Source organism: Ambystoma mexicanum, chromosome 9 (assembly GCF_040938575.1).
Source record: "Ambystoma mexicanum isolate Mex_15411 chromosome 9, UKY_AmexF1_1, whole genome shotgun sequence".
Classification (NCBI taxonomy): domain Eukaryota; kingdom Metazoa; phylum Chordata; class Amphibia; order Caudata; family Ambystomatidae; genus Ambystoma; species Ambystoma mexicanum.
In genome coordinates this window covers 556,311,915-556,339,650 of record NC_090931.1, presented here as the reverse complement: position 1 = coordinate 556,339,650, position 27,736 = coordinate 556,311,915, and the positions used below count along the sequence as shown (strand labels likewise).

General features: G+C 48.4%; 1 protein-coding gene across 5 annotated transcripts in view; it reads right to left on the bottom strand.

Moving 5' to 3' along the window:
- TRIM37 (tripartite motif containing 37) overlaps nt 1–27,736 on the bottom strand; it is a 1,981,866-nt gene that overhangs the window by 495,463 nt on the left and 1,458,667 nt on the right. For all 5 annotated transcript variants that reach the window (XM_069615157.1, XM_069615154.1, XM_069615156.1 and 2 more), the window contains one exon: nt 9,626–9,820. In XM_069615157.1, coding sequence (XP_069471258.1) covers nt 9,626–9,820 — 195 coding nt within the window. The remainder of the gene's footprint in view (nt 1–9,625; nt 9,821–27,736) is intronic.

Here is a 27,736-nt window from a genome sequence, read left to right as displayed (position 1 = left end):
TGTATTCGGTGGGGTCAGGATTTTCTTCACCTTCCGGCAGTCCCACTTAACAAATGTTCCTCCTCCTGGCCCTTCCTTCTGCCTCCTCTGCTCGGTTTTCCAGATTTTCCACTTTCTGTTGCAAGATATGTATCTTCCTGCTATTTTCTTTGCTGGATTCTGTGGTGGCCTTCATGTCCTTTTCCAGCGTTCCAGTCCAGTCTGCTTTAGCCCGCATGTCTTGTCTTAGGAGGTTTACGTCGATTCTGACCGCGTCTATCTTGGCCTCTAGTGATATCTTTAGGTCGTCTCACTTGGATTCTCAGGCAGTTTTCAACGTGGCAATGGCTTCCAAGATCTGTTGATCGCCTCTGGTCGGCTCTCCTCTCTCTGGCGTGGAGTGCAGTAGCGGGACGGCTTCCTCTCTGGTCTGTTGGGGCTTGGTAGAAATATCCAGCGAGGACTGTTTCCCCTTTGGTTTAGTCATTTTGGACGCCATCTCGGCGTAGTGGTATTCGCAGTTATAGCTTATTTGCTTGGTCTGTGGGGTAACAGCCTTGTTGTGTGGGTTGAAGAGGATATGTCCAAGCTGCCCGGATGGTCCTTACTGGTGTCCCGCTGCACCCACATCTCTTCTAGTGCGGTAATAGGAATCCCTCAATCACCTGCGTAGCCTGCATCACTTCGGTAGGTCAGAAGCCACTTGTAATATGATTGAGTTTTATAGTGTAGCCTGTATGACATATCTCTGAGCCTCTTTCATGCAGCATCCAGCGTGCTGTGTTTCATGACCTCTTGGGCAGGTGTGGGTGTGTCGTGATTGTGCTTCCGCGGGGCTCTGTGGTCGGTTCGCAGTTGGGAACAAGCCTTGCACCGCCCATAAGCTATACCCACCAGGAGCGTTGCTGTCAATTACTGATGTGTTCTTGGCATGCCAAGCAGTATGTATGTGTGACCTTGGGCTGATGGTCTCGCCTGTTTTCTGCACCGGTTTCCACGTCTCTATGGGGGGAGTAAACCTCCAGTCGGGGCGTCAGTATGGCGGGTCTTGTTTGGGATACAGCACTCCAAGCCTGTCTCCTTACTTTCTGGGTGCCTGGCACCGCAACCACTGTTTTGTCATGTATCGTGGGCCGCTTTCCCGCATTCACATGATATCACCTTGATGTGTGGTGCGTGGTCGGGCCAGCTGCAGTGTCTCACATGCTCCTTAGACCAACCACCTGCCGTTGCCAGTCTCTCCGTGCTTGTCGCAGGCACGGTGGATGTCGTGGTTATCTGGCGGTTACTGTGTTTCTGAGTGCCAATAAGCTAGACCTCATTTAAGGGTGCGCCGCGGCTCGGAGATCTTCATCCACCCTTAATGACTTCCTTTTAGGGGATATTGCGTTAAAAGCCCACACAGCAGATGCCATAACTAATTACTTCAGAGAGAATGACACCAGAGAACTCGAATTTAGAACTGTTTGGGATGCGGGGAAAACTGTGATTCGGGGAACCATCAGAGCAATCCATGATCTGGCGGTGAGCTAGGAAGCTAGTACAAACTCAACTTGAAGATCAAGTCTGGCAGAAGGCGAAACAACACATTCAGAAGGGGTCTCGGCGCTCCCCCGGTATCTTCCGGTGGCTAAACAGGCTTTAATAACACCTCATGGGGAAAGCGGTCCAGTCTATATTGCTCACAAAACAAAACTATTATGCTAAGGGTAATAGTATTACCCACATATAATAAATAGCTACCAGACAGATTTTTTTCAGTAACAGGGGAGCCCATGACAACATAAGGCGGGTCGTGGACCTTAGCGCCTTGGTCCTCCAAATTCCAGAGGGCTTTTCCTTTCTGTCTCTAGACAGACACCGTGCATTCACAGCATGACTTGGGGTTATTTGAAACTACTGCTACCAGCATCTGGATTTGGCCCAAAATTCTCAAAGCTGGTGATGGGGAATTTCCCCATTACCGCCACCCGAATTAAAGTAAACTCTCTAGGGTATGTGTTGCTTCTGCTGTGCAAGGGAACCAGACAGGGCTGCCCCCTGCCCCCTTGGTGTTTGTGCTAGCAATGGAGCCACTAGCACAGAGGACTCGCCTTCACCACAGCATCTCAGGGTTCACCTACAGAGGGACTATCCACAGGGTGCCATCATAGGCCAATGAGGTCTTATGCTTCCTCCAGGATTGTCTATCCTCCTTGCTGATACTTTTGGAGCTATAGGCTCAATTTACCTTGGTATAAGGGTTTACCATCAATCAGGGGAAACCTGTGGGGCTATCGATTACGGAATCTCCTGAGGTTGTAAATGTCCTGAAAGATACCTTCCCCTTTCAATGGGTTGACAGAGTTACCGTACCTGGGTGTCCTGATTATGTTGAAAAATATTTCCCTCCTAAAGGCTAACATGCCTATATAATGGTAGGAAGTCAGAGATGCTACAGCAATGGGATATGCAATAAACCTGGTGGTACGGTCTGGTTAGTGCAGTCAAGATGTCCTTGCTCCCTAAACTCCTCTACGTCTTCCAGGCACTCCCAAGTCCTTAGACCAGAGAGAGACCTACTCGATATGCAGAAGGCAGGGGGGCCGTTTATTTAGCATTACAGACCCCCTCAGAATTCCCCAAAGGCTTATTCGATCTAGGTGGTTGTGTGGGCTAGGGGTCCCCCATCTATACAGAGGAACATTTGGGCTGCTCAGATTGCCTCACTGCTGGATTGAGCACTGGAAGAGAGGACTCTGAGGTGGAAGGAGATAGAGCAAGCCTGCTCACCCTTTCAGCTGGGCTGTTTACACACGGTCCCTCGTTTCCATGGACACCGTGCTAACAACGAACAGAGTGAAGCTGCACTAGCTCCACACCGAGACTAAGCAGGTACGCGTTAAATTCAGAATACTTCACACGTTTAAACCGTGCCATTGAAGATCCTTATAGTCTAATGCACTTACTAGGATCATGTTGTTTCCAACAGAAAGTGTTCGCTGTTACGAGTCCTCTGACTCATTTTCACCCGTTTTTCCCACGACTGCAAACGCAACTCTGAGAGAACAAGCGCGCTCGCTTTGCATTGAACTCTGCCACAATATATCTGTCCGCTTCACCGCAAGAATAACAGCAGGTACATTGTCATTGCCTACGAACGCATTGTGTGTTTGTAAATATTTATTTAGTTAAACGCATTCACCTAAACGTAATTATTGCTCCCCACAGAGATTGCCCAAAGTGTTGAATCTTCTTTCTGCACCTGGAAAACACTAAAAACGCGGTGTTGACATTTCAAGCATGTCCCTTTGGAGTCATTCTTTGCCATAGAAGGCTTCCCTGCTACAACATTGTACTTCATTAGGTCAGTGTATTCTACGTACAAGTTAGCGATAAGTTCGAACTAATTATGCCCAACAGTGTACTCACATTGGTAGAATAGGCCCTTAAATATGGATACGTTCCTTTTTGAATTTCTATGCAGAACTTAGGCATTTTTAGGCACTTGTCCTAGAGTAAATGTACTTGGTTCCCAGTTGAGAACAGTGAATCTACCCATGAATAGAGGGCTAACACGTAGTACTCATGACTCCATTCAAACTGTGTAGGACCTAATGTAATTGTCTTATATTTCCGATTCTGCTAACACTCGCTGAAGCGACAGCCTATATTATGGTTTCTAGTTTTACATTACCATTGATGATCTATTATGTTGGATTCCCATTAGAGGTGCACGGGATTATACTAGACAGTGTTTATTATTTTAAAAGCATAGCTATATAGTTACTCTGGTTACACTGAATTAAATGTTTGAACTTCTTACGACACTACATGTGTAGACTTAATTTGAATGAAGCAGTGCCATTTGTTTTTTATTCGTCTAACAGATATCTATGTATACCTTCTTTTGATCGCTCCCTATATGCATCATGACTAGACAGTAGATCCACAGAGGCTTCTGAAGAAGAGGAATTACCTTGAAACGCGTCAAGCCATTTAAAGTGGAATTTTCACCAATTTTTGATTATGTTGACATTGTATTGTTGTTTTGTAAATTCTCCTGCCTTCACTACATATTTATGTATGAATAAATAGGTGTTCGCTTTACTTTTGGACACCTAAAAACCAAAACCATTGTTCTTCTGTTTGAATTTATAAACACTGTTGAATCAAGTTTTAAAGAATGTTCAACACAATATTGCAAACTATATCCTAAAGAATCTACGCCCTTGCTGCGTAGCCTTAGAGAGTGCAGGGGACGGGAGGACTCCACTCTTGGGTCCTCTTCCTACACCCTTTCAGCTGGCCCACCTTCCTTTTCTTCCTAGAGGCTAGACGCCTAAAACAGGGCCTCATATTGACCACTTGCACTACCCTACAGCATTTGGATAAAGCATATGCTCAGCGGCGTGTTAAATCTGAGTTGGGCTCCCTTTCTCCGCCAATCCATAACACAGCTTTTTCCCCGGGCATGGACAGCAGGGCATTTGCACAGTGGGAATCCCAAGCTACACTGAGACTGAGGGATCTATATAGAGACAATGCGCTGCTTACATTTATGGAATGCAAGGAGAGATTCCAATTGACAGAGGCATTGTTATTTCGATATGTGCAACTGGGAAATTGGGAAAAAATAAAATGTGAGTGCATCCAATCTTGTATTGCAGAGAGGCAGGATGAGACTGTGGCATGAAGAGAGTCTGAAAACTGAGAAAAGGAGAAAGAGAGAGGTGTTGGCATAAAAGTGCAAGGAAGGTTTGAAGCATTCAATGATGGAGAATAAGGTGATAGTATATATGGAGAAGAGTAAGGAGACAAGTACTTCGCCTTCTGGGACACAATAGGAAAAAGGTTGTGGAGAAGAAGCGATTCAAAATATATGACTGCAAAGGCTAATAACAGAGCTAGGGAACCAGAGTATAGTGAACACAAAAAGTAGCGTAGGGTGTAAGGTAGAGTGGGGAGTTGGAAAGCTGAAATGCTGTATGCGACAACGGTTAACAGAGCTGTTAAAAGACCTGGTATGTTTAAGCAAGCATACAGAGGGTATTACAGAAATCCTAAAACAATACTGTCCGCCTGTTGGGCCTCCCTGAATGACCGCTACATGATACGTAAAGCAACCTCACTAGATCCGCCATTGCATGCTTACAATCTTCACACCGAAGCCCACTGCGGCAAACCCTGCACAGGCAAAGGGCGCAGTGTTGTGTGCTGCAGTTATTAGATGCTCTGGTGTATGCATCGAAAAGCTTCTCACCCGCTCGCTAGCCACCACCTCTCCTCCCATAACAAGGCCTGCCTCTACTGATACCACACTACATTGGACAATCCTTTCTGCATGTAAGCCAGCCTACTCCTGCCTATTTCCTCACACCAGACCCAACCGGCATCACTGCCACCCCATTCCACCGTATTCCCCCTACCCCTCCTTCTGACTATGGCGGTTACCCACAGCTGGTCCTCACCGCTGCCCACGCTGCTTTGTCGCTCATACAGAACACCGCTGGCTGGCTACTGCTCCCCATACCTGCCATGCTGTGATCCCGCACGCCCACCATGCTTTAATACGGACCCAGCAAGTGGGGGTGGTCTCAATGTATATTCGATTTATGTACCAATGTCCTTACCACTGCAACATACCTGTAACTGTAACTAGCGCCTAGATGCCTCAGAGTCCATTCGATCGGATGCACTGAACGCCATTTCAGGGGCCATTTTATTGAGAAGTTAAACACTCAGGATTCTTAGGACGGAAGAAGACGCGTCTCTCTTAGAAGTTATTAACGTTCTAGAACAATAACACAGAACTAGATACCATATCACAGCATACAAACAAATACAACTAGCCATGAAACAATTGACAGCTCTCCAAATGAACTGGGACAATATTTAATTCGAAGAACCAATCAAAGGGTACTTTGAGCTAGAAAGCAAGCCCAACAGAGAATTGGCTTAATTGGGCATTGAAACTGAGATTTAAAAAAAGGGAACAGAGTTGTAGAAATTAAGGATCAATAGAGCCACAGTTAAGTTAATCAGGGGAGTCCTTGAGTTGCAAGGTTTCAGTAAGAATAAAGTCTATGTAGCACCCACCCATGCCCACCTGACATTCCGCATCCACCCACACTTAACTTATGCTCTCACCGAACATCACACTCACAGACGTCCACACATAGGGACAGGGGACACCAGACGCCACACACAATGAAACAAACCACTTTCTGAGCACCCTATCATCAACCACTAAACCACACCATGAATGGGCATGCAAAGTTAGGGCAACCTCGCCCTGTCTTGCAGTGGACCAACTTCATACGGAACAGCCAACTGCATCAGACAACACCATACAACCTATCCAGATACACCCACAGAGGACATGCCTGTGCCACCCCTCACAGAAGAAGAGTGAAGGCGGTGAATAGGAGCAGAGCAGATAAACCACAAACCACACAGAAGAGTAGGAGTAAGTAGAGTTTAAAAAGTACAAATGCTCCCAACCGGCTACAGGAATGGTGAGGCCAAAAAAAAAACATCCTTTGCCTTCATCCAGACCTCAGCACCGCCAGCATGCACACACCATCCACCCACATATGAAACCAGGTGTAACCATCCCAGTTGCTGGACCATCCTAAGGATCTTTAATACTACCATTTAGCTACAAAACAACCTTGGCTTGCAACATCCCTGTTGCTGTAAAAAGTAATGGGTAGCTGAAGGAATCTCCTATGTAACTTGTCACTGTCAGGAAACTACGTCGGCCCAGGTATTCTGTTTGGTCGAAAACACATTTCCCGGCAGGAAGTTCCCATTCTATGCTTGTCTCCCGTTTTCACAAAGCCTCTGACCGGCGTGTCCTTAGATTACCCAAGTCTACCACAACACGCTGCGTTTCTTTGTGGCGGCGTTGGGGGGTTGCCGTGGAAACGCAGTAATTTTGTGTTCCTTAGGTCACGTGTTTTCTCACGTTAGACCCATTTCCACAAGGTCACGTGTGTTCAGTGTCCTTCCTACTTATTACCCGCCTGCTTTGAATTCGCTGCTTCTGAAATTGTTTTCTGCAGCCTTGTGAACCTTGTGACTTTTCGCTCTATTGATTTATGACCCGGCTACGTCTCACGGTAATCCGATTGTCTTGCCCCTTTTCTGTCTGGTATTGAGAAAGCCCCGTTACGACTCCTGGAAGGTTTACTCACCTGCTCTGTCTACCAATATTGTACTCTGTTTCTGCCTGCACTGTTACAGACCTAGAATCCTCCTGACTACGTATTCTTGTACTCATGGTCTCGTACGAGCAACTTGTTTTACTTTAACTCAGCGCTACGCCCCCTGATTTCCCTTGGAATCATCACTCACATCGCAACCTGCTGACTCTTCTCATCTCATCTCATCTCTATTGGAACTTCTACGTACCGCTTGCCGGCAGGTGTTAGGAGGAGCATTTTCTTTTCATCATCAACCTACCTCTGAACATTCATGTTTTTTATGGAACTTCTACACTGTGTTCATTGGATACGCCAGTTAGCATTTCCAACAGGATTCCAAATCACTTACAGGGAAACTCCTGCTGGGCGCAAGGTACAAACCTTACTGTTTTTGAATATTGTTTTCTCACTATAAATTATGGTATTATCCTTGACTTTCCTTTGCAGGCCAGCGGGATCCTGTGGCGTCCATCCATCCATCTTTGGGTCAATAGACTTGTCAGGTGGATTTTCCATACCTCCCCGAGAGGTAGATTGGCAGAAAGAACTCGCCGGCTACACAACGGGTTGAACTGCCAAAACAGAACTCCACCTAGGAATTACCAGAGAGTTCTAACAGTCGCATACTAATCATAACTTCTCAGCATTAACATACTGCTGTGCAACAGTCTCTGTTGCTGGAGGTTAAACACATACAGATGTACATTCTGTACAACCATCAAGTACAATACTCCTTTTTTGCAGGAACCAGGAATCTCTGACTGCACCCCCCAACCGCTCCATATTTTTTCTTTTTTGAGCAACAGTCACCGTGATCCTGCATCGTCACTCCATCAACCACAACTTGTAATCTTGGCGTCCCCTTCAGTAGCAACATCACACTGTCATTTCATCAAGGTCACTGCCATCGCAGCCATGATCAACCTTTTCAACATCTGGAAGATCAGGGCGCACTTGACACACCACTCTGCTAAATCTATGATCTCTCCTCTGGGGCTAAACAAAGTAGGCTGATGTTCAAACCTACTCCTTTACCGTCCCCTCTACTCGTTTGCTCCCCTCAACAAAGTTCTTAACTTTGCCACACATTCCCCCTTTAGATCCTACCACTATCTTCCCCACCTGTACATACTGTCACCGCCTTGGTTGGCTCTCAATGCAAAATCATCTCAATCTAAATTTCCACTCCTCATCTTTAAATTCATTTGTGGACTTCTCCCTATTACCTTGCTGACTGCATCTCTCTTTACTCTTATTCTCATACTCTGTGATCCTCATCTCTCAATACCCATCTGTAATCAGCCCTACCTACGTCTCCTCCTATTTGCAGTCTGAATTGCTTTGATGGCCAACATAAGAGTGGAGGGAGTGCTAGTACTTAAATCAGTGGAATTATTCAAGGCAAGGATCAAACCTCCACTTCCCACATAGTAAAAGGGGCATTTCCCACACCACAATCCAACCCGCCTTAACTGAACCCCCAGCCTACCGTCCCTACTAGTGCCACATACTAATAATATATAAATTGTACATATATGAATTCCAGCCCTAGGACCTAAATGTCTATCTTTAGGTGTGTCGCATTGTCAATGTCCAAGGTTTATGTCCCATTGCATTACTGCCAGAGCACCTAGTTTACTCTAAACATAACCAATGCATCTTGTAAAGGCACCCTATCTAGGGACTGCATCAACTGTGTTCTCATTTCTGTTAGTAATTAAATCCTCACTACAAAAAAATAAATACAGTCAACCCGAGCATAGCTGGGATAAGGTTTTATAGCTCTTGTTCCACCCCCAGGGCCTTTTTCCTGGACCTGGTCTCACGACTGAGATCAGGAGATAGAAAACAAACATTCCGTAGCTACGCCGCCTTTCATTTAAACCATAGAGTCCCCTGGAATACCGCTTCCTGCCTTTTTGAGCTCAACAACTGGTGTCTGGCGAAAGCTTACGACGTCGGGAAGCAGCAGTAGAGATCTGTTAACAGACCATAGAAAACACAATGATGTGGATCAAGTTCTACCGAGACACCATAAAGATAGGAATTAAGATGGAACTGTGTCAGTCACTGAGGAATCCGACTTGAAGACGGATAACCTAAATGAACACTGTTGGCCGCAGCGCAAGGTGAGCAACCAGATTAAGCGGGCCACTTGTGAAGAATATTCGCCTGTACCAAAGGCAGCAAGCTCCAACTACCAAAGATCAAGAAATTAGAAACTTAATTGAAGCAAAGTCCATGATTACAATCAACCTAGACATACAATTCAAGTGACCCTTGTCTTCTATGATAGTGTGCCTTTCCGCAACAACTTGAGTTTAAAGCCCTGAACTTCAGACCATTTAAACATAAACAGCAAAGTGAAACTGTTTGTGAAGTAAGCTTCTCCAATCCTAGAAAAATGACAGTTAAGGACTTGGGTCTTTCAAAAGCATTTCTCAACAAAGGCACAATACCGGCAGCTTGCAAAAGCGATGCTGGAGGCCGTGGCTGTAGCCCCCAAAGATCTTCCATGGTATTCTTGTCTTTCAGGTCCAACAAGTGAATTAAAATCAGTGGATCAAGATCCAGTAAACTGCTGCTGGCTGCAGAACTGAAGTTGCTTGTGCAGCGTTTTGAAGATCTGACACCAGCATAGCCATGGCTGCTTCCTGCAAAGACAAAATGCATGAAGGCAAAGGTTCAGTGTACATTGACAAAGTAGAGTGATGAATAAATAACATCCAAAGCACCAACCCGCACCCCAAAAAACAACAAATGCACAGAAGACCTGCAAATCTTTGCACGATTTTCAACCACAAATAGGTCATATCTACACCCAGATGAAAGCCATCTTTGTACAAGGCAAAGGGGTAGAGCATTTGCTTTATGGAACCTTGTGACATTATTTAGAAAATGCAAAATCAGAACTGCAAAGAGTAAATCTTGTGAAGTATCATCTTTAAACAATATTTTTGTTTTACATTTCCTAGAGGCAAAATGCTGCACATGGCAAGATTGTCTGAATGAAGAGGGAATGAAATCACTTGCAGTGTGATACATTCTTCAATGATTGAGTAACTTCTAAAATTAAGTGACAGATATCTCAGTTAACAGTGGTATATAGTTCTTGCTCTATGTATATTTGTTTTATAGTGTTGGTGTGACAATATTTGACTAGAGGTTATCTATATTTTAAAAAGGCATAATACATGATTGTATATTTTTTATACTGACCGGTCTAATTGGAATTATGGTGTTGCTCTGTGTGGACTCGTAGCCGTAGATCACTCTCAGACCCTTCGGGACTATGCCTTGCTGCTCTGCTACCTTACCATTATTGTGGGTTTGGGTACATTCGGTCTTCCCTGTCAACCATAATAGGGTGGCCTCCCAAAATCTTTCCCTCAGAGCTGATTTTGGAAATCCATGTCAACAATGAGCCACACATAGAGGCCAGGCAAACAAGGTCCAATTCGTGCAAACTACACACATGTCCCTCTTATCACTCACCCACAAGAAGCCTACAGAAGCTTTCAGAAGCGGGGAAGGACGGGTCGGGGGACAATGAGTAATCTGTGGGAGAAGAATCCATAGAAAGAACATTACTGGTAATGTTTCCTTTAATAGATAGCATTCAACCGCATATTCCTCATTTTGAAAGACTCCCACAGCAGTAACTGAATTCGGTCAAGGGCTGAAAGCTCTAAACCAAACCCCTCAGTATGACCACTCTACCAAAGCAGGCATCTCTGTCCCTAGCCAGATCCAAACTGCAATGTTTCGAAAAGGTGTGCAAGGAAGCCCACTTAGCAGCTTGGAAGAAATCATGCACCGGAATGCCCCTCTGCAAGGTGGAAGAGGAAGCCACTATCCTATTGGAATGGGCCTGGAGACCCGATGCCTTCTCATTTTGCTATACAAAGAACAATCCAGCAGGATATTGTTTGGTCACTGCACGGCCCACTCTCGAGCATGAAAAACAGCTTGTCCTTCCTGCGAAAAGACACTGTTCTGGCTAAATAGCAACTCATGGTCAGCTTCAGGTCCAATCTATGCATCCTTTCTTCTTCCTTCGAAGGATGTGCGGGTGGAAAAAACACAGGCAATTCGATGGTCTGAGAAACATGGGAATCTGACAACCTTTGGGAGGAATTTAGGCCCAACTTTCAAGGTGACAATTTCTCTAAAAAAACTGCAAAAGAACAAAATGACTTCCCTTTCGTTAATTTTCTTTCTGATGGATGTTCCTCCAACGGATTCATCATCGCCCTCTCAACCTGCCCTTCTTGGGTTGATAGTACACTGCATCTCTGCGGTCATCTATGAATCTTATTCACAGCACTTGGAAACCTTTTTGCCACCAGGGGGCGCAGCGTGGCTCTGTGTCTGCTCCGCCCAACACACCTAGGCACCCTGTGCTGGACATGTTGCAACACACTTTTTCCCCTACACTCTGAGGCAGAAGGACTGCAGAAATAATGGTGTACTAGCTATCCGCCAAGAGGGGCCAGTAAAGAGAGCAATGAGGAATCGGAGAGAGGCAAAAACAAAGGTGATGGCTGGAAGGTTTAGAACGAATCTCAACCTCTGGCACTGCTCTGGGCAACACTCCAGACCATCGTTCTTCACTTGCCAAGCCATTACAGAAGATGAACAACCATATGAAAAACAGGCTTGGTCCCAACCCCAAAGGCCGAAACATGGCTGGGGTTGCTTGTGTTTCCCTGCAGACCGGAACTGGCTTAGCAGTTCGGGCTGGGCTGCTATGATTGGTGGCAGTACCAGACTGATTTGCGTATGGCTGGACCCCCTTTTGCAATGGCGCAGACAGGTAAAAAATGGTGACGTGGAAGGTTGCCCAGAGCAATGACAGTGGTTCAGATTCATTCAAAACCTTCCACCCATCACGTTTGTGGTTAGAATCAGTGGAAGGAATATCCAACAGAAAGAACACTGCCAAGTGGCAAGTAATTAGTTTTTCTAATGGATTCCTTCCTCCCACGGATTCCTCATCTCTAGACTCCCAAAGCAGTAAGAAGACCGGGATGAGGGATGGAGAGTGGACACAACCTAGACCAGAAAACTTTGGGAGGACCACCCTACAAAAATGGACACCCTGGCCTGAAAGGCAATCCAAGCACTAATGCTTAGCAAATTTGTGCACAGATGCCCACATAGCCATCTGGCACATGTCCAGGAGAGGAACTACCCTATGCAGGGAAGAGGTGTCAGCCACTCCTCTGGTAAAATGAGCCCTTAGACCTTAAAGCACATCCTTCCCATCCAGATTATCGCATTCTGAGACACAGAGAATGACGCACCTTGACAGGGTCTCTTTGGTCACAGCCCTGCCAGCATGTGCCCCAGCATAAACAAAAAAAAACTGGTCATCTTTCCTGGGTTCTCTGGTCTGAGAGACGTAGTAGCTGAGAGCCCATACTGGGTCCAGCCGATGGAATCGTTCCTTGGAAGGATGAGGCAGTGGAAAAAAACACAATAAGATGGATATTTTGAGGTGAAATTCCAAGACCACTTTAAGGAAAGAAAAGATATATGATATGATATGGCATTTATAACGCGCCTATACACAAGTGTTTCAAGGCGCGACAGGGCAAAGGAGGGGAACAGAGGGAAGACAAAGACAACAATCTTACTAGGCCAGGTGACATTGAGATCACGCAAGTGCAGGGGAGGGGGGGGAAGGGAAAAGTGCAGAGGGGAAGGGGCAGTGCAATACATAGAATCAACAGTAAACTAAATAAAATATAATAAATAAAAAATAAGAACAAAAGGTAAAAAAGTGCAGCCAGCTAGTGGCAAGTGCAGGGATAAGTGCAGACATCAAGTGTTAAGAGCTGGTAGGGACTGTAGAGATACAGAAACAGCCCCCCAATTGCAGGTGTTGCCCGGGAGGAGGTGCAGGTATGCAACTGGCGGGGGGGGGGACCTGGGCCTGAGATCAGAGGGTAGCCAAGTGACCAGCGCGGTTTCAGTCAGGAGTTCAGCAGGGGAGAGGAGAAGAGCAGGTAGAAGCAAAGAGGAAGGTCTTGAGGTGCTTCTGGAACCGGAGATGGTTCTCCTCAAGTTTCAGAGAGGCAGCGAGGTTGTTCCAGAGGCAGGCCACAGCCAATGATAAAGAGATCTACCACCAACTTGTTGCATCTCTCTCTCAATGTCACTTTCTCTTTGGAGAAAACCAAATAGGGAGGTTTAACAGATAATAGGTGGAGCTCACTCACACGTATCGCGGAGTGAGGGCAACCAGGAAAATCAAGTTAAGCTTAAGCAGTCTAATATAACAGGAGGGGTTCAAACAGAGCTCCTATGAGGAATGTCAAAAACTAATTTCAGTGCCAATCTGTAGGTCAGCTTGACCCAAGGACAGCTAAAAATTCAAAACAGGGGATAGCGCACCAACCTTCCAGATCCCTTGCCCGGCACCAAGCCAAATATTTACAAAACCTGCAGGCAAAAATAGACTTTATTGCAGGTCTCCGAGCTAAGAGGAGAAAATCAAGGATGTCGTCTGACAAGTCCCACTCTTTGTACCTCAGCCTCTCAGTAGCCAAGCATGAAGATTCAGGCTGCTGAGGTTCAGGTGGAGGACCCCGCCCCTCCGAATGAGAGCAAGTCAACTCTCCTTGGAAGCCGCCAAGGAAGGCAGATGGACATGACCAGGAACTCTGCATACCACCTCTTTTGGGCCCAGTACGAAGTGATCAGAATCAATGTGGTCCCGAACAGTTGCAAACTCCGGAGAAAAAGAGGAAAGACAGATCGCCGGGAATGCATAAAGGTTGTTGATTGACCATTTGTGTCATGAAAAGGCCACTTAAACACTGGTCCTTTTGGTCAAAGTGGAAACTCCCCTATAGACGCTCACTTCGTATGCTGCATTCCAAGATGGTGCTTCCATTATCCACACTTTATAAAGCCTCTCAGCCTCCAACATGGCGCTCTGCTGCCAATGCTGTACACAACCGCTTTACCATAGCAGTTATCATTAACCGTCTAACCCGGTTCGGAGTGTCTCAATGCTAAGGTAAAGCTTAGGTCAGCGCTCCCTTCTCTTTGTCCTCTGTGTTGCTGATTCCCACTATTCTGCCTTCATTGCTGCCTCCCTTGTTTTTTCCGGTTTCTCCTGATTCTCCTGGAGAGCTTCCTGCTGCTCCTTACCACCTTGCTGGTTCACGTTTTGTTTGTGCTTCAGCTCTTGTCCTCTACTTATTTATGGACTTCTACCTTGAAATCGTTCTGGTTTCCTCTCTTCCTTAATGGGTCATATTTTGTTTGGATTTCATCACTTACTATTGATCAACAGGAGTCCTTGCTGCGCCTTCCTAAATTTCACCGCTCCACCACCGGTGTTCATCAGATTTATTGCCTCTGGTTTTTCCTAATGGGTGCTGGCTCTGAATGTTTCCCTGTCTGGTGCCTATACCTTCCGGAAGTTTTGCGTCCAGAGAGTCCCTTTCTGCATGACACTCAAGCTACCCAAAGAAAACGCCAGAGCAAGAGTTTTAACATCAATACCAAAACACAGGTGAGCCCCTAAATCCAAGTGACGATCCTTTGAGAAGTCTCTGTATCAATCTAATCCTGAACCTGACAATTTGACAGTCAGGGCATCCCCACTAGAGCTCTCAGATGAGAAAATGCCTTGGAGCAGAACAACTCACATTACCTGTTCACACTGGAAGCAAGCACTTGAAGGGTTCCCCAAAAGGAGATGATCTCCAGAACTTTCTGACAGAGCTCCCACTCGTAAGAGGCCGACGTCTGTCTGCTCAAGGCATCCACTGTGACATCGTCCCATCTGGCGAGATGGGCAGCCATCAGAGATGCTGTTCTCCAGAGTCCAGAGCCCAGAGCCACAGTCGCATTGCCTCTCTGCAGAATGGCAACAAACACACACCGCCCTGTTTGTTGAGGTAGTGCATGGCCATTGTGTTGTCCGTCAGGATCAGGACAGTCTTGCGATTCTCAGAGGCGAGGATGGAGACCAGTGTCAGCCTGATCACTCTCAGCTCTAGCAAACTGATATGTTGCAGAGCCTCTGAGGGAGATTACAGCCTGCTCACCATCAGTTCTAACAGGTGAGCGCCCCAAACTGACGCATCAGTGAGCATCATCACTTAGGGCCAGAGTTCATGAAGCAATGCGCCTCACATCAATTCGTGTCTCACAGCCTACTACGCAAGATCCCTAGCCATCTGCTCTGAAACCTGAAGGAGATTTGACATGGTGCCTTGAAATCTTAACCATTGGCGGCGAATGAGCCACTGAAGTGATCTCATGCGTGGTCTCGCCTCCAGAAACCGCTGGTATGCAGGAGGCGTTGAGGCCTAGTAAGCACAGAAAAGCTGAGGAAGGGACTTGCATTTGAGATTGGTAGACATTGACCAATCTGAGGGAGGTTCGCCACTTGATTCTCGGGCGGGAATGCCTTGCATAGGTGGGTGTCTAAGACCGCACTGATAAATCTGAGGGACGAGGACAGTGAAACCAGAGACTTTTTGAATTTCAGGGAAAAGCCAGAGTTGTGCAACAGACTGCATATCCGGAGCAGGTGCTCTGACAAGAGGTCGGGGGAAAAAGCTTGGATGAGCCAGTGGTCCAGGGAGGGAAAGACATGAATACCCTCCCTCGTGAGGTGAGCTGCCATCACTGCCAGAAGCTTGGTGAAAACCCTGATTGCAGAAAAAAAGACCAAATGGCAGGACTTTGAATTAGTAGTGATTTTGGCCCACCACAAACCTCAGGTACTTCCTGTGCGTCCAATGGATAGGCACATTGAAGAAGGCGCCCTGAAGGCCCAGTGATATCAACCAGTCTTGCAGATCGGGGGCTTGTAGGATCTGGGAAAGGGTACCTTCTTGGATTCATCCTTACGTAGAAACAAAGTGGATTCACCATCCTCCTTCGGCACCAGAAAATAGGTAGTATGCCAGCCCATGCCTACATCTGAGCAAAGTACCAGTTCAATTGTGCTTTGCAAGAGAAGCTAACGGACCTACTCCCGGGGGACAGGATCAAAAGGCAAGAAGTTGGTGTGAGGGCCATAGTCTGAAGGACATTGCAAAAAAGGGAGTCAGTAGCCCTGTTGAATGACCTGCAAGGAGAAAGCATCGGATGCAGCCTTGGACCATTCTTTGCTGAACAGGGAAAGCCCCCAACCCACACAGGGGAATAGTGGCAGTCCACCTCAAAGAGTTTTTGCACCTTGTGGTACAGAGGGACCGGGGCTGCAGACGCTCCTCCTCGGGGGGCATTTCTACCTCTACCCCTTGGAAAGAGTCTTCTGTGCAGCCTTCCCAGAGGTGTCTGGCCTCAACCTCGCAGAAAATAGGAAGCGGAGGGGACGAGAACCCTCATCCTGACCCCCTCAACCCCCCCCCCCCCCACTCCGCCCTGCTGAAGGCACAGAGAGTTGTTGTACAGCAAGACCAAAGGACTTTGCTGGGACTTTTGACTGAAACTTCGGGGGGCATCATCAGCTTTAGCCCATCAAAATGCATGTCCAGGAGTTTAGCCTGGACATCATGTGTGAAGGCCGACATCCCCATCCAAGAGTGATGCCTGACCAATGTTCATGGGGCCAGGAATTTCCCAATACAAACAGATGGGTCTAGTCCCGACTATAGTATCTGATGAAAGACTTCCCTGCCATCCATGACCACAGACCGGAAGCTCTCCCACACCTCATGGATGTGTTCAGCCGCATTGGCCACTGCTGAACACAGATCAAAAGAGAACTTCGCCAAAGTACAAGAAACGTTAATTGCACGAAGGGTGAGACTGCCCAATGCTAAAACCTTCTTCCCCCAGGCTTCCACCCTTTTACTCTCCCTGCCAGGCGAAGAGAAGGAAAGATGGACGACTTGAGGTTTGCAGTTATGGCCTCTACCACTAAGCTCTCAGAAGAGGCATGAGTGGACAAGGCGGCCAGATCCGAGGAGGCAGGGAGAGGTTTTTTTGTTAGCTCCCAGACATTGGCAGGTGCAGAGGCAGACCTCTAGTACAGGGGCCTCCACTTCCACATTGAAGGGTAGGTATTTCCCTCTTGGAGCCCTCATTCAGCATGTCCAATTCGTACTGGGCCTGGATGGAGCAGAAAACCCCAGGTTCTCAGCCACAATAGCCTTCAGCATCTGAAAAGAAGCCAGAGGCCTACCAGGGTTGGGGGCTGGAAGAATGTTCATCTCAGGGGAGGTATCTAGACCACACGCCTCCTGTAGATCCGAAGCCAGTCACTGGATGCCTTTCTCCTTCCTCATAGAACTCTTCTGGGAAGAGTCTCATCTCTGGAAACCAAAGGTTCCAACCCAAATGGCACCAGGTCTCCTTCTTTGACGTAGATATCAAGTATCTTGGAGATGAAGGGTTTGAAAGGGAGAGGAGCATATTCCAGAGGGCCACTGGTGTCGGATCTGGCGCCAAGATTTTGACTCAAGATGCCAGAGTTTGAGAACTTTGTTCCTGTTAGGATCCAGGCCCGAGCCCATAGGTATGCAGGATTGAGCCCCAGCGTGTATCCTACCAGTACCAGAAGAAGTGTTGGCAAAACTGTCAGCGCCTTGGTGAAGGGGTCTAGCATCTTGATGCAAAACTGCTCCCACTCCTACGGGGTGGAGGATTGGTTCTGAAAAGGTACCAGAGCGTCCTCCTCTAAAGAAGAGCCACCGCTCCAGAGATTCTACAAAGAGTAGGAAGAATGCTGGCATGGGGGTGTGTGGCTACATGGCCACGGAGTAGGCTGTGAATCCTGTGTGCGCCTGCAGATCCGTTTACTATCCTGGAAAAAAGAAGCGTTTGAAACTGGCTGCTAAGTTTCAGAGAATACCTACAGACGTAGGAACACACTGGGGATGCAACGGTTACATGCCCAGTGAAATCCGCAGTAAAGAGATCAAGTTGCGAGCTGACAAAGTTTGGAGAGCCCAGGCTGCTGATGAAACCAAGATGGCGCTGCGAGAACAAAGGGACGAATAATAACACAGCCGCGCACCCGATCGAAGAGTCAGCTGGCAGTTAATAAACAGATATTCACCAGCAGACGTAAGATCCAGGAAACGGATTGAACGCAAAGAGTTTGGTCGGCGACTGAAAGCAGAATAGCTTGGAGAGTGGTAGCCTGCAAGGTCTTCTTGACACATGCAAATACTAACGTGGGGACTTAACGCAGCGGTAGTGTGCGGTGAAGAAACCGGATGCCTGGAAGGTCCCGTTCATGAGGTGCAATGAAGAGAGGTAGCCGTGAATGAGACCGTCTCTTCTGATCAGCTGAGATGCGGAGCAATCACACGGCTGAATCCTAGAGTCGGGTGCGTGGTTGGGATCTCCCATATTTGAACACAAGGAGAGGCAACATTGTGGCCGACAGATAGATACAGAGAGAAAGCTGGACTACACAATAAATGTGAAACTGACATTGATGGAAAAGTGGCATACGCGCACAACGGGGAAACAAAATAAAGGACAACACAGGCACTCTGGTCGTATAGCATGAGCCTAGGTGGATGGCACTGCATTCTTAGGGGAACACAGACATGAAGTGGTAGGCGTGACAAGCCCGTAGACTGACAACGGGCAAACAACAAAATGTACATGTGATTCACTGCCCTAACATACTGGCGTAGAATCTGAAGCGAGGACCCGGATCGGGTATGCAGAGCGCCTAGCCCGGAAACAATGCAGCAGCGAGGAGCACCCGGAATACGACAACTGCTTTAAGCTAATGGACGATACCTGAGTGGCGGCAGCTTAGCCACAGAAAATCCACAGCAGAGTGCTAGCAACCGGCAAGCTGCGAGTACGCCGATAGTGTGGTAACCATCAACCTCACATACAAAACACGTGCATTAGGAGATGTTCTGCATTTTAAGGGGACCAAGCTAATACAGCCCCTAGCGGAGACATGAATCTATTGCTCTTACTGGCGCACGTGTAAGTTACATGTACAGTGCACAATTCCCTGGAGTATGGTTTGCCTTGGTTATCAAGAGAGAAGAAGCGAGATCCAGGTCACAACGGATACAACATGTACAAAGGCCTGAATGCACAACCTCTGGACAGCAGCCTAAAGCAGAACATGACACAGCGTGTGGAAGGATTGTTGTGACAGATTAGTTTCCATAGCAAACGCAGAGGCAATACAAGACAGTGCCCGGGGACGAAGTATAGAGCAGTGCACTGCAGGACTGAGGAGGGGAGCAAACCAACCATAGTACTGTGAAATACTGGCTGACACGGCACATGACAAGAAAGTCAACAGGCCGGGGAGCACGAAACGGCACTGAGGCGTCCCGTCACATGTACCAAGAGGAGAGTGACACAGAGAGGAAAAATGGCAAGAGTGCAAACGAAGGCACCCGGAAAAGTAATAATAGCGACTAGATCACAGCTCCTTTGGCAGAACATTTCCCCAACGAAGTGCGGAGATACCCAAGACACTACACTGAGTGCACAGGCGCGTACAGAAAGGGTGGTGCACTAGTAGACACTACAATGACGTCAAAGATGAACAAGCATAAAGGGAAACAGTCTTCGATGGACGCATTCGCCAGATCCACGCAGCAGACAGATGGCCGGAAAACAACAATGCAAGACGCACATGTTATGTTATTTGGCATTTATATAGTGCCTTATCTATCACTGGTATGACCTCAAAGCGCTGGTAGGTTGAACGCCTTCGGGAACCGCAGTTCTAGTCAGTAGAGAGAGGGAGTGTTGTATGGTGCGTGGGTGCACTGGATATGTGTGCAGCTGGTGTGGTTGTTGCAGGATAGCTGCTCCTTAGCGGTAGGTGTGGTGCTGAGGAATCAGTTGGATCTGTTCAGTCTGGATGGTGGACACCCATACTAAGTTCTGGCTGCGTTTGACCTGAGGGGAACACCTAAGCTAGCCGGAATGTGCTCAGCTAGCTGTGTTTTATTAGGGGGATGAGGTGTTTGTGGGGTCATGTTAGTATGAGAACAGCTATGCTGAATTTTGTCATAGTATAGCTGTGTTCTAGTTGAATGATGGTGTTTGGAGAGGGTGAGCGTAGTAGTGTGATATGGTGGTCATCAGTAAAGCGCTTGCGACCAGGCACGAGAGCAGGACAGGGGGGCGTACATAGCGGCAAACATATATAAAGCGACAGGATGGGTAGGATAAACATGTGATACAGATAAAATGGGGATACAGGTATAAAGCATATATAGATTTTGACTCTTCTAGTCACAATCAACGATGTTGGTAACACTTTCTAAAATCAAACTATAACACAGTGACGCTATTAGGCACACTTTCTAAGTTCAACTTTAGCACAGTGACGCTATCAGACACACTTTCTAAGAAGACCACTGGGAATAATGGACCAACAAATACTTGCGACAATAGCGGAACTGAAGTCAACACAACTTTAAAATCGATGCTATTAGTATAGATTTGAATCTCTTGAGATAGGATATTAAGAGGGTTGACAGAATGCACCGGAGTGTTGGAGACAGAGGTGAAGGCGAACACAAACTGTTGTAAAGAAAATTCTCAGGAGGTCTCCACTTTGCAGCAACAAGTACGGAATCTGGAAAAACAGAGAGGAAGAAGCAGAAGGTTGGGCACACAGAAATAATGTGCGGATAATTGGGCTTTCAGAAGGTGAAGGGGGTCAGAACCCTACAAACTACGTGGAGGACATGGTTCTGCAGGAAATTGGAGCTGGATCACTCACCCAGGGATTTACTGTGGAAAGAGCGCACAGAGCCCTAACAAGCATAGGGAGAGTTTCCTATAAGATTTCCAAAAAGGCAGAACCATCAAACGGGCGTCTGCATCCATCACGGCATATCCGGATGATACCTTTTTGGTGCAAAAACAGAGGATGAGCTATGGAGCTGTTAAACTAAGGTTACGTGCAGCTAATCTCAAATACATGCTGCTGTATCCAGCATCCAAAATGAAAGTTATACATAAAGACTGTGCTGTTTTCTTTGAGACCCCAGAGGATGTGAGCAAGTGGATGGATTTGCAAAACATGCCGACGGAGACCGAAGATCGGACCGGAGAAGGAAGTGATAAGTGAAACTGCGAGATGTGATTAATGTACTTTATTAAGACACAGACCATGGCATAATAGGCCGGTAGTGACACTGCAGCTAAAATATGTAAGTCCTTACTGTCGCTAAGTGCAGGTAGCACAGGGTTGACCTAGTTCAGGTGACACCGGGAATCACACTATTGACCCACCATAGGTAGTTTAGTTAGGATACTAGTAGTCTGTATCCTCCTGCTGCACCCAGAGTCCAGGCAAGACCGGGAAAAGGGCAAGATGCGGGGAAGCCGGAGATTCAATATTGAAGCTGGGCAAATGTTGGGAACATTTGGGGTGGGGGGTGGAGGGGAAATTTGGGTAGTTAGAGGGGAGTTGGCCTACAGAGACGAACAGGGGGACTCGGTTGGTCATGTCATGACAGTGTTGGGTGGAGTAGAGACCGTAACAGATGGGGGAACTTAAAATAATAACCTGGAATGTACGGGGCCTGAAAAACTATATCAAAAGGAATCTAGTTATGACATATCTGCGTAGGCATAAAATTGAAATAGCACTTTTGCAAGAAACCCATTTGACTAAGGGGAAACAAGACATGAGCGAAATGAAATGGAGCGGAGTGAAAATGGGCTCAACATACTCGGCCTATGCTAGGGGGGGTCCTAATTTGGGTAGCACCAACAGTCCCATTCCGGATCCTTCAGACCCATCGAGATACAGATGGTAGGATGATAATAATGAGGGGGCTGGTCGAAAGCAAAGAAATCAGTGTCATCAATATGTATGCCCCGAATCCGGACTCTGCTGCATACTTCAGATCTCTATATTCTAAAGTTAGCCCATACAGAGATGGAGCGGTAATATGGGGAGGGGATTTTAATTGCACTCTGGATCTGACGTTGGAAAGACCTGATAACAAATGTGTGCACCCCACCTCTCCGGCAAAAGCCTTGCACACGTTCATATGTACATTTAAGCTAATTGATATATGGAGATCCATGCATTGACATGACCATGTGTATTCACACTATACCCCCCAGCAGAATTTATACACGCGGTTGGATTATGTGTTTGTGGGAGAGGAGATAGAGGGCGAGTTTACACAAGCGGAATACGAAGCTGGAACCCTATCAGATCACGCCCCACTGATGGTCACGTGGCAGGCACTCCCCTCCTCCCCACCCACCCCCCCGGGCCAAAATTCTGACATGGAGACTTGGAGTAGAGGCACTAAAAGATACTGGATTTCGAGAACACCTCAGAACTGAGGTGAAGGAATACTTTGAGAACAATAAGGGCAGTGTTGACTCGGCCGGTACTGATGGAAGCTTTTAAGGTAGTAATTAGGGGGGGGGGCGGCCATGGCCAAATCGAAAAGGTATACAAGATGTTATAATGCGGGATTTACAGAATACAGAGAAGAAATTGGAAACCTTAATGAGGGGAGGTAATAGATCCCTAGAGGAAGCTGAGATGGTATTTAGTTTACAGCAGGAGTGTAGGGAACACTGAGATAGATTAGGCAAACTAAGCTACTAGAAATACATTGAGAAACAACACGTCGAAGGGGACAAACTGGGTAGATTGTTAGCATGATTGTACAAAAGTGAGACCACACGGCAGACAATCAGAGCAGTGAAAGGCACAGACGGGGACTTACGAGAGACTCAAGAAGGGGTAAATAAATGTTTTTAGGACTATTACAGACAACTCTATAGTAAACCCACTAGTAATTAGGAGGCGACTATACAAAAAGCGTTGACGGAGATCAACCTTCCCAGATTAAGTAAAGAAGAGAGTAATAGCCTGGAAATACCGATCAAATTAGAGGAACTAGAAAATCTGATAAACAATCTACCAACCGGCAAAGTCCAAGGGGCGGATGGGCTCCCAGGCGAATTCTACAGAGAATACAAAACCAATATACTCCCACCATTATTAGCTATGTTGAACGAAGCACTAGAAACAGGAAAACTGGGGGGCGCTGTTGCGCTCGATCATGATGGCCACCTGAATTGGAGCTCCGTTACACAAGGCACCTTTCGTTTACAATATCTGCCTTGGTGCCCTTTTACACCCAGTATCGACTGAATCAGTGGACCCTTCCTGGACCCGGGTGGACACTACCCAAAACCTGAGTCCCGGGTCGGCTCCGGCGCGGAGCTCTGCCGTGCTGAGGGCAGCCCGGGAACTGTGGCCGCTCTGTCCCCTCCTCCCGCTCTGGCGGAGCTCGCCCCCTGGAGCCGCGGATCTGAGGCCTGCAGTGGGGGAGGGGCGCTGAGGCCACGCTACACTGTCCTCTCTCCCCCGCTCATCTATAGCCTGCGACAGTCTGGGCGAAGGAGTCTACCACCTGCCTCAACCCGGAGGTCCTCCATAGCTGCATGTGCCGCTCGGCCGCCCCACCCGGGGGGCCCCTGTTGTCTGGTCCACCGTGGGACCTGGTTGCCTGCTGAGACCCAGAGGTCCATCGTGGCCCGGAGCACCCCGCTCGCTGCCTCCCCGGGGCTGAGCGCCGGTGCCCAGGGGCCTGGAGAGCTCAGAAGCCTGCCTGGACCAGGAGATCCCTTGATCTATCTGGAGCCCCGCTCCACCGCTCCTCCTGGGTGTAACGCCGGCAGCCTGTGCCTGAACTATAAACACCTGCCCAGGCCCGGGGGCCCCCAGCTGATGAGAGCGCTCTGCTCCGCTGCCCCTTTTGGGCGGCGTGCTGCCAACCGGAGCCCAGGAGACCCTGCTGTGCACCTACCTGATACCGGAGCTGCTCCGGTGGTGTTCCTTTCTCCTGACCACTGCGTTGAGTCTTGTGGCCCCCTGCCTGCACAGTCGGCCCGGCCTTGATGCCAGCTGATTCCTTCTGGACTGCCTCCCGCCCTGAGATTCCTGCCGGCGCCTGTACCCCCCCTCCTTAGCACTTAAGGCGGCAGGTGCACGCTCCCAGAGGCTGGGGCCCTCGTCCCCCAACACTTCTGGTGGACATAGCTGTGGAAGTGCGCTTCCCCCCCCCCCACCCCGAGCGGTTGCCTACACACCCCACGCGCCCCCGCAGCACTGACACTCCAGGCCCATCAGTGGTTCACCAGTCTGGGGGTTCCCCCCAGTCTGATCTACACTGACCTCCGTGGAGCTTTTGTGTGGAGGCCGCTCTGCAATCCTACGCTAGCCGTACCCCCAACTTACACACACCTACGTGAGGCCCCGACCCCCTGCGGTCCTGGGTTGAATATTGGTGGAGCCAGACCCTCCTGTCTGGCTGCGTGACAGTTGACCATCCTGCGGCATCTGAGTTTCTGGGGACCCAAAGCCTCTTCCCGGGCCACATTTCGGCTGCCTGGTTCCAGGTTCCCTGCCGGATTCGGGTTCGCCCACAGTCACCCCGCTGAGGCACTCCACCATCCCACCTCCTGCCCAATGAGGTGGACCTCCCAACTCCCCTTGCCATACCAGAGCACACAGATATCGCTCTACTCAATACTGAAGCAGCACTCGGTTCTCCGGTTCCCGGGCTCCTCTGGATCGCACTAAGATAAGTTCTTACCAGTGGATTCATCTCGGCCCACCCAGAGAGCGCACATCGTTGCTGGCCGGCGGGACCCTCCCTGGATCCATTGGCAGGCAGTCAACCACAGCACAACAACCCCACATTTAACCACTGAACCGCACTACGCTTCAACTTTGTGTGCCCATGGGCCCCCTGGACACCCCGATCAGCTCACCTGTTCTCCTGTGGCGACCCCCCCTTCTTCCCGATCAGTCTCCGGCTCACCTGCTCCCCTCTCGGGCCTCTGGGCCTCCTATCCAACCGGCGTCCTGACTAAGGGAGCAGGAAAGAAACAGAGTTCGATAAATATGTTCACGAAGGCCCCGTCGGAGGTGGTGTCAGAGGCTCCTGAACAGGGACCATTTAACTCATCGACCTTGGACCCCAATGACTCAAAAAATGATGGAATTCATTCGGGAGGGATTCACCACGCTCCACAGTAAACTGGACGACATGAATGGCACCATATCCTCCTCCATCAAAGCCCACATGGAGAGGACGGACGGCCGGGTGGCTGAGATCGAGACACGAGTGAGCACCACTGAGGATCATCTGGGCTCCCTCAGGGCAGAGGTCTCTGCACTCTCTACCCGAGTTACTGAGGTTGAGAAAAAGAACGAGGACCTTGAGTCGCGCTCGAGGCGCAACAACCTCTGCATTATCGGAATACCCGAAGATGGCATGAGCGAACCTATGGAGGACTACATCGAGCGCACCTTATTAACACTGCTTGATTCCCCAAAGCTCTCCCCACAGTTTGCGATTGAGAGAGCCCACCGATCCCTCACTGTGAAACCCAGGCCTGGCGCTCCCGAGACCCATCATAGCCAGAATGCTAAATTTCCGCGATCGAGATGCCCTCCTCAGGGCGGCAAGAGCAAAGGGTGAACTCCTGCTGGGGGCCGCCAGGATCCATTTATATTCGGACTTCTCAATGGCGGTTCAGCGGGAGCATAAAACATTCCTAGCGGTGAAGAAGAGGCTACGAGACCTGGAGGTCAAATACTCTATGTTATACCCAGCCAAGCTAAGGATCGAGCACTCCAACCAAGTGTACTTTTTCACAATCCCTGAGGGGGCTTCTAGGTTTATTGATGAACACTTTCCCAGCCGACACCCCCTTGTCTTGATTCACCCACTAGTCATTACTGTGCACCCTGGCTGATTACGTATAGTCTGGGGTACCCTCTGGGCCTAGAAATGCGCAAGTAACAAATTGATGTGTGATCTATCGCTCCTCTATGGTGCCCATTCACAACTATAAAGTTCATTCACCATATCTTGTTGAATCCAGTTATCTGCCTCACTTGACTACTGGGGAGGTCCCACCTCCCAACGGTAAGAATATTTTCTTTCCCCTGTTCGACCATGCCTTCACTACCCACACAGGGTCCCGCCCGGGTTGCGCATGAGGGCAATACTAGGCACCATGTTTATCCTTCAAGTGCCTTACGTTCCGGAGCATTACCGCCAGGCCAGTTCACAGGACCCCCCCGGCGTTGATGCCATTGGTTTGGATTTGGTTGTTGGGGTTTGGGATTGTCATTCCTCTGTTTGGGGGAGGGATGACGGAGAGGGTGGGTAATGTTGGGTTGTACGTTAAAAAGGGCTTGGTACTCACTAGGAAGGTGGAGCATGAGGCGATATTGTCCCGTTGCTGGTGCAGGACTAAGCAAGCAGTGCACCGATCTTCGGGGTCGCCATGTTGTTATCCTGCAATTACTAACAAATATCTCTGATCTGTTGACTGAGGATAACTTAACACTCATGAGTTGGAATGTGCAGGGCCTGGGAAACTACAAGAAAATGAGACAGTTACAGCTTCAGGCTGAATGATATGGGGCCAAAATCCTGTTTCGGCAAGAAACGCACGCCCTCACTGAACACTGCAAAACGTTTGCCAAAATATGGGGCCCTCAAAGGTACTTTACCAACTACTCCACCCAGAGCCGTGGAGTCATGACCCTAATTCACAGGAGCCTCAAATTGAATTCCATATCCACACAGATTGACCCACAAGGCAGATAAGTGCTACTCCATGGTATCCTGCAGAATAGGGAGGTGGTACTGTTAAATATCTATGGCCCCAATGTCGATGACCCAGAGTTTTACTTACATCTCACGTCCCTCCTTGACAGTTTCCCGCTAATAACCATTCCTATGGGGAGGTGATTTTAACACAATATTCGACGTAGACCTAGATAGATCCGGTTCCAGACCCCGCTAACTGTTACACTCACCTGGCTCCCACAGGGGCATCGATCTGAACTGGACAGCTGCAGCCTCTGCCAATGTGACGCGTAGTGCCGAGATGACGGACTGGACTGGCCCACCTAGCTTCGTTTGCTTGGCCCCTAGGAATATTCTTCTGGTGGTTTGGAAAGATGAGCTCTCCATCCTGCATTGAGTGCAGGGGCGCGTTGATGACCAGTTGCTTCACTGGCTCGAAGGAATTGGTGAGTTCCAGAACAATATTGACTCAGATTCCCGGCAAGACGCTGTAAGTATGTAGTTCGTAAGAGTTCAAACTGACTTTCACTCTTGTCCGATTCCTTGCAGGTTGCAGCTTGACCCTAGCGAAGAGTTCCTTGTGGCAACCGGTAATATTCAGGTAAGGATTTGTATTATCCAACACAGTTCGATAAAATAATGTCAATATGTAACCTGTTGCTTTCTCCCTTATTCAGGCGCTGAGAGAAAATATGAAGTCTCGGGGAATAATGCCTCCGGCGGTAAAATCAGGTAAGTCTATTGTGGTGAGGAGGTTTCCCCTTGTTTGTCCTTTTGTTTCACCTTGCTGTCCTTTTGTTTCCCCTTAGGGGCCGGGGTTCGGCGAGGATGCAGTGGAAGCTGCGACTACCTGTAAAGAGGAATAGTAGCCCCGGTGGTAAAATCAGGTAAGTCTATGGGGGGTAACTAATATTGCCTCTGAGTATTCCCTTGGCTCACCTTGATGTTCTTGTCTTCCCCTTAGGTGCCGGAGTGCGGCGGGAGCATGCAGAAGGATGCGGT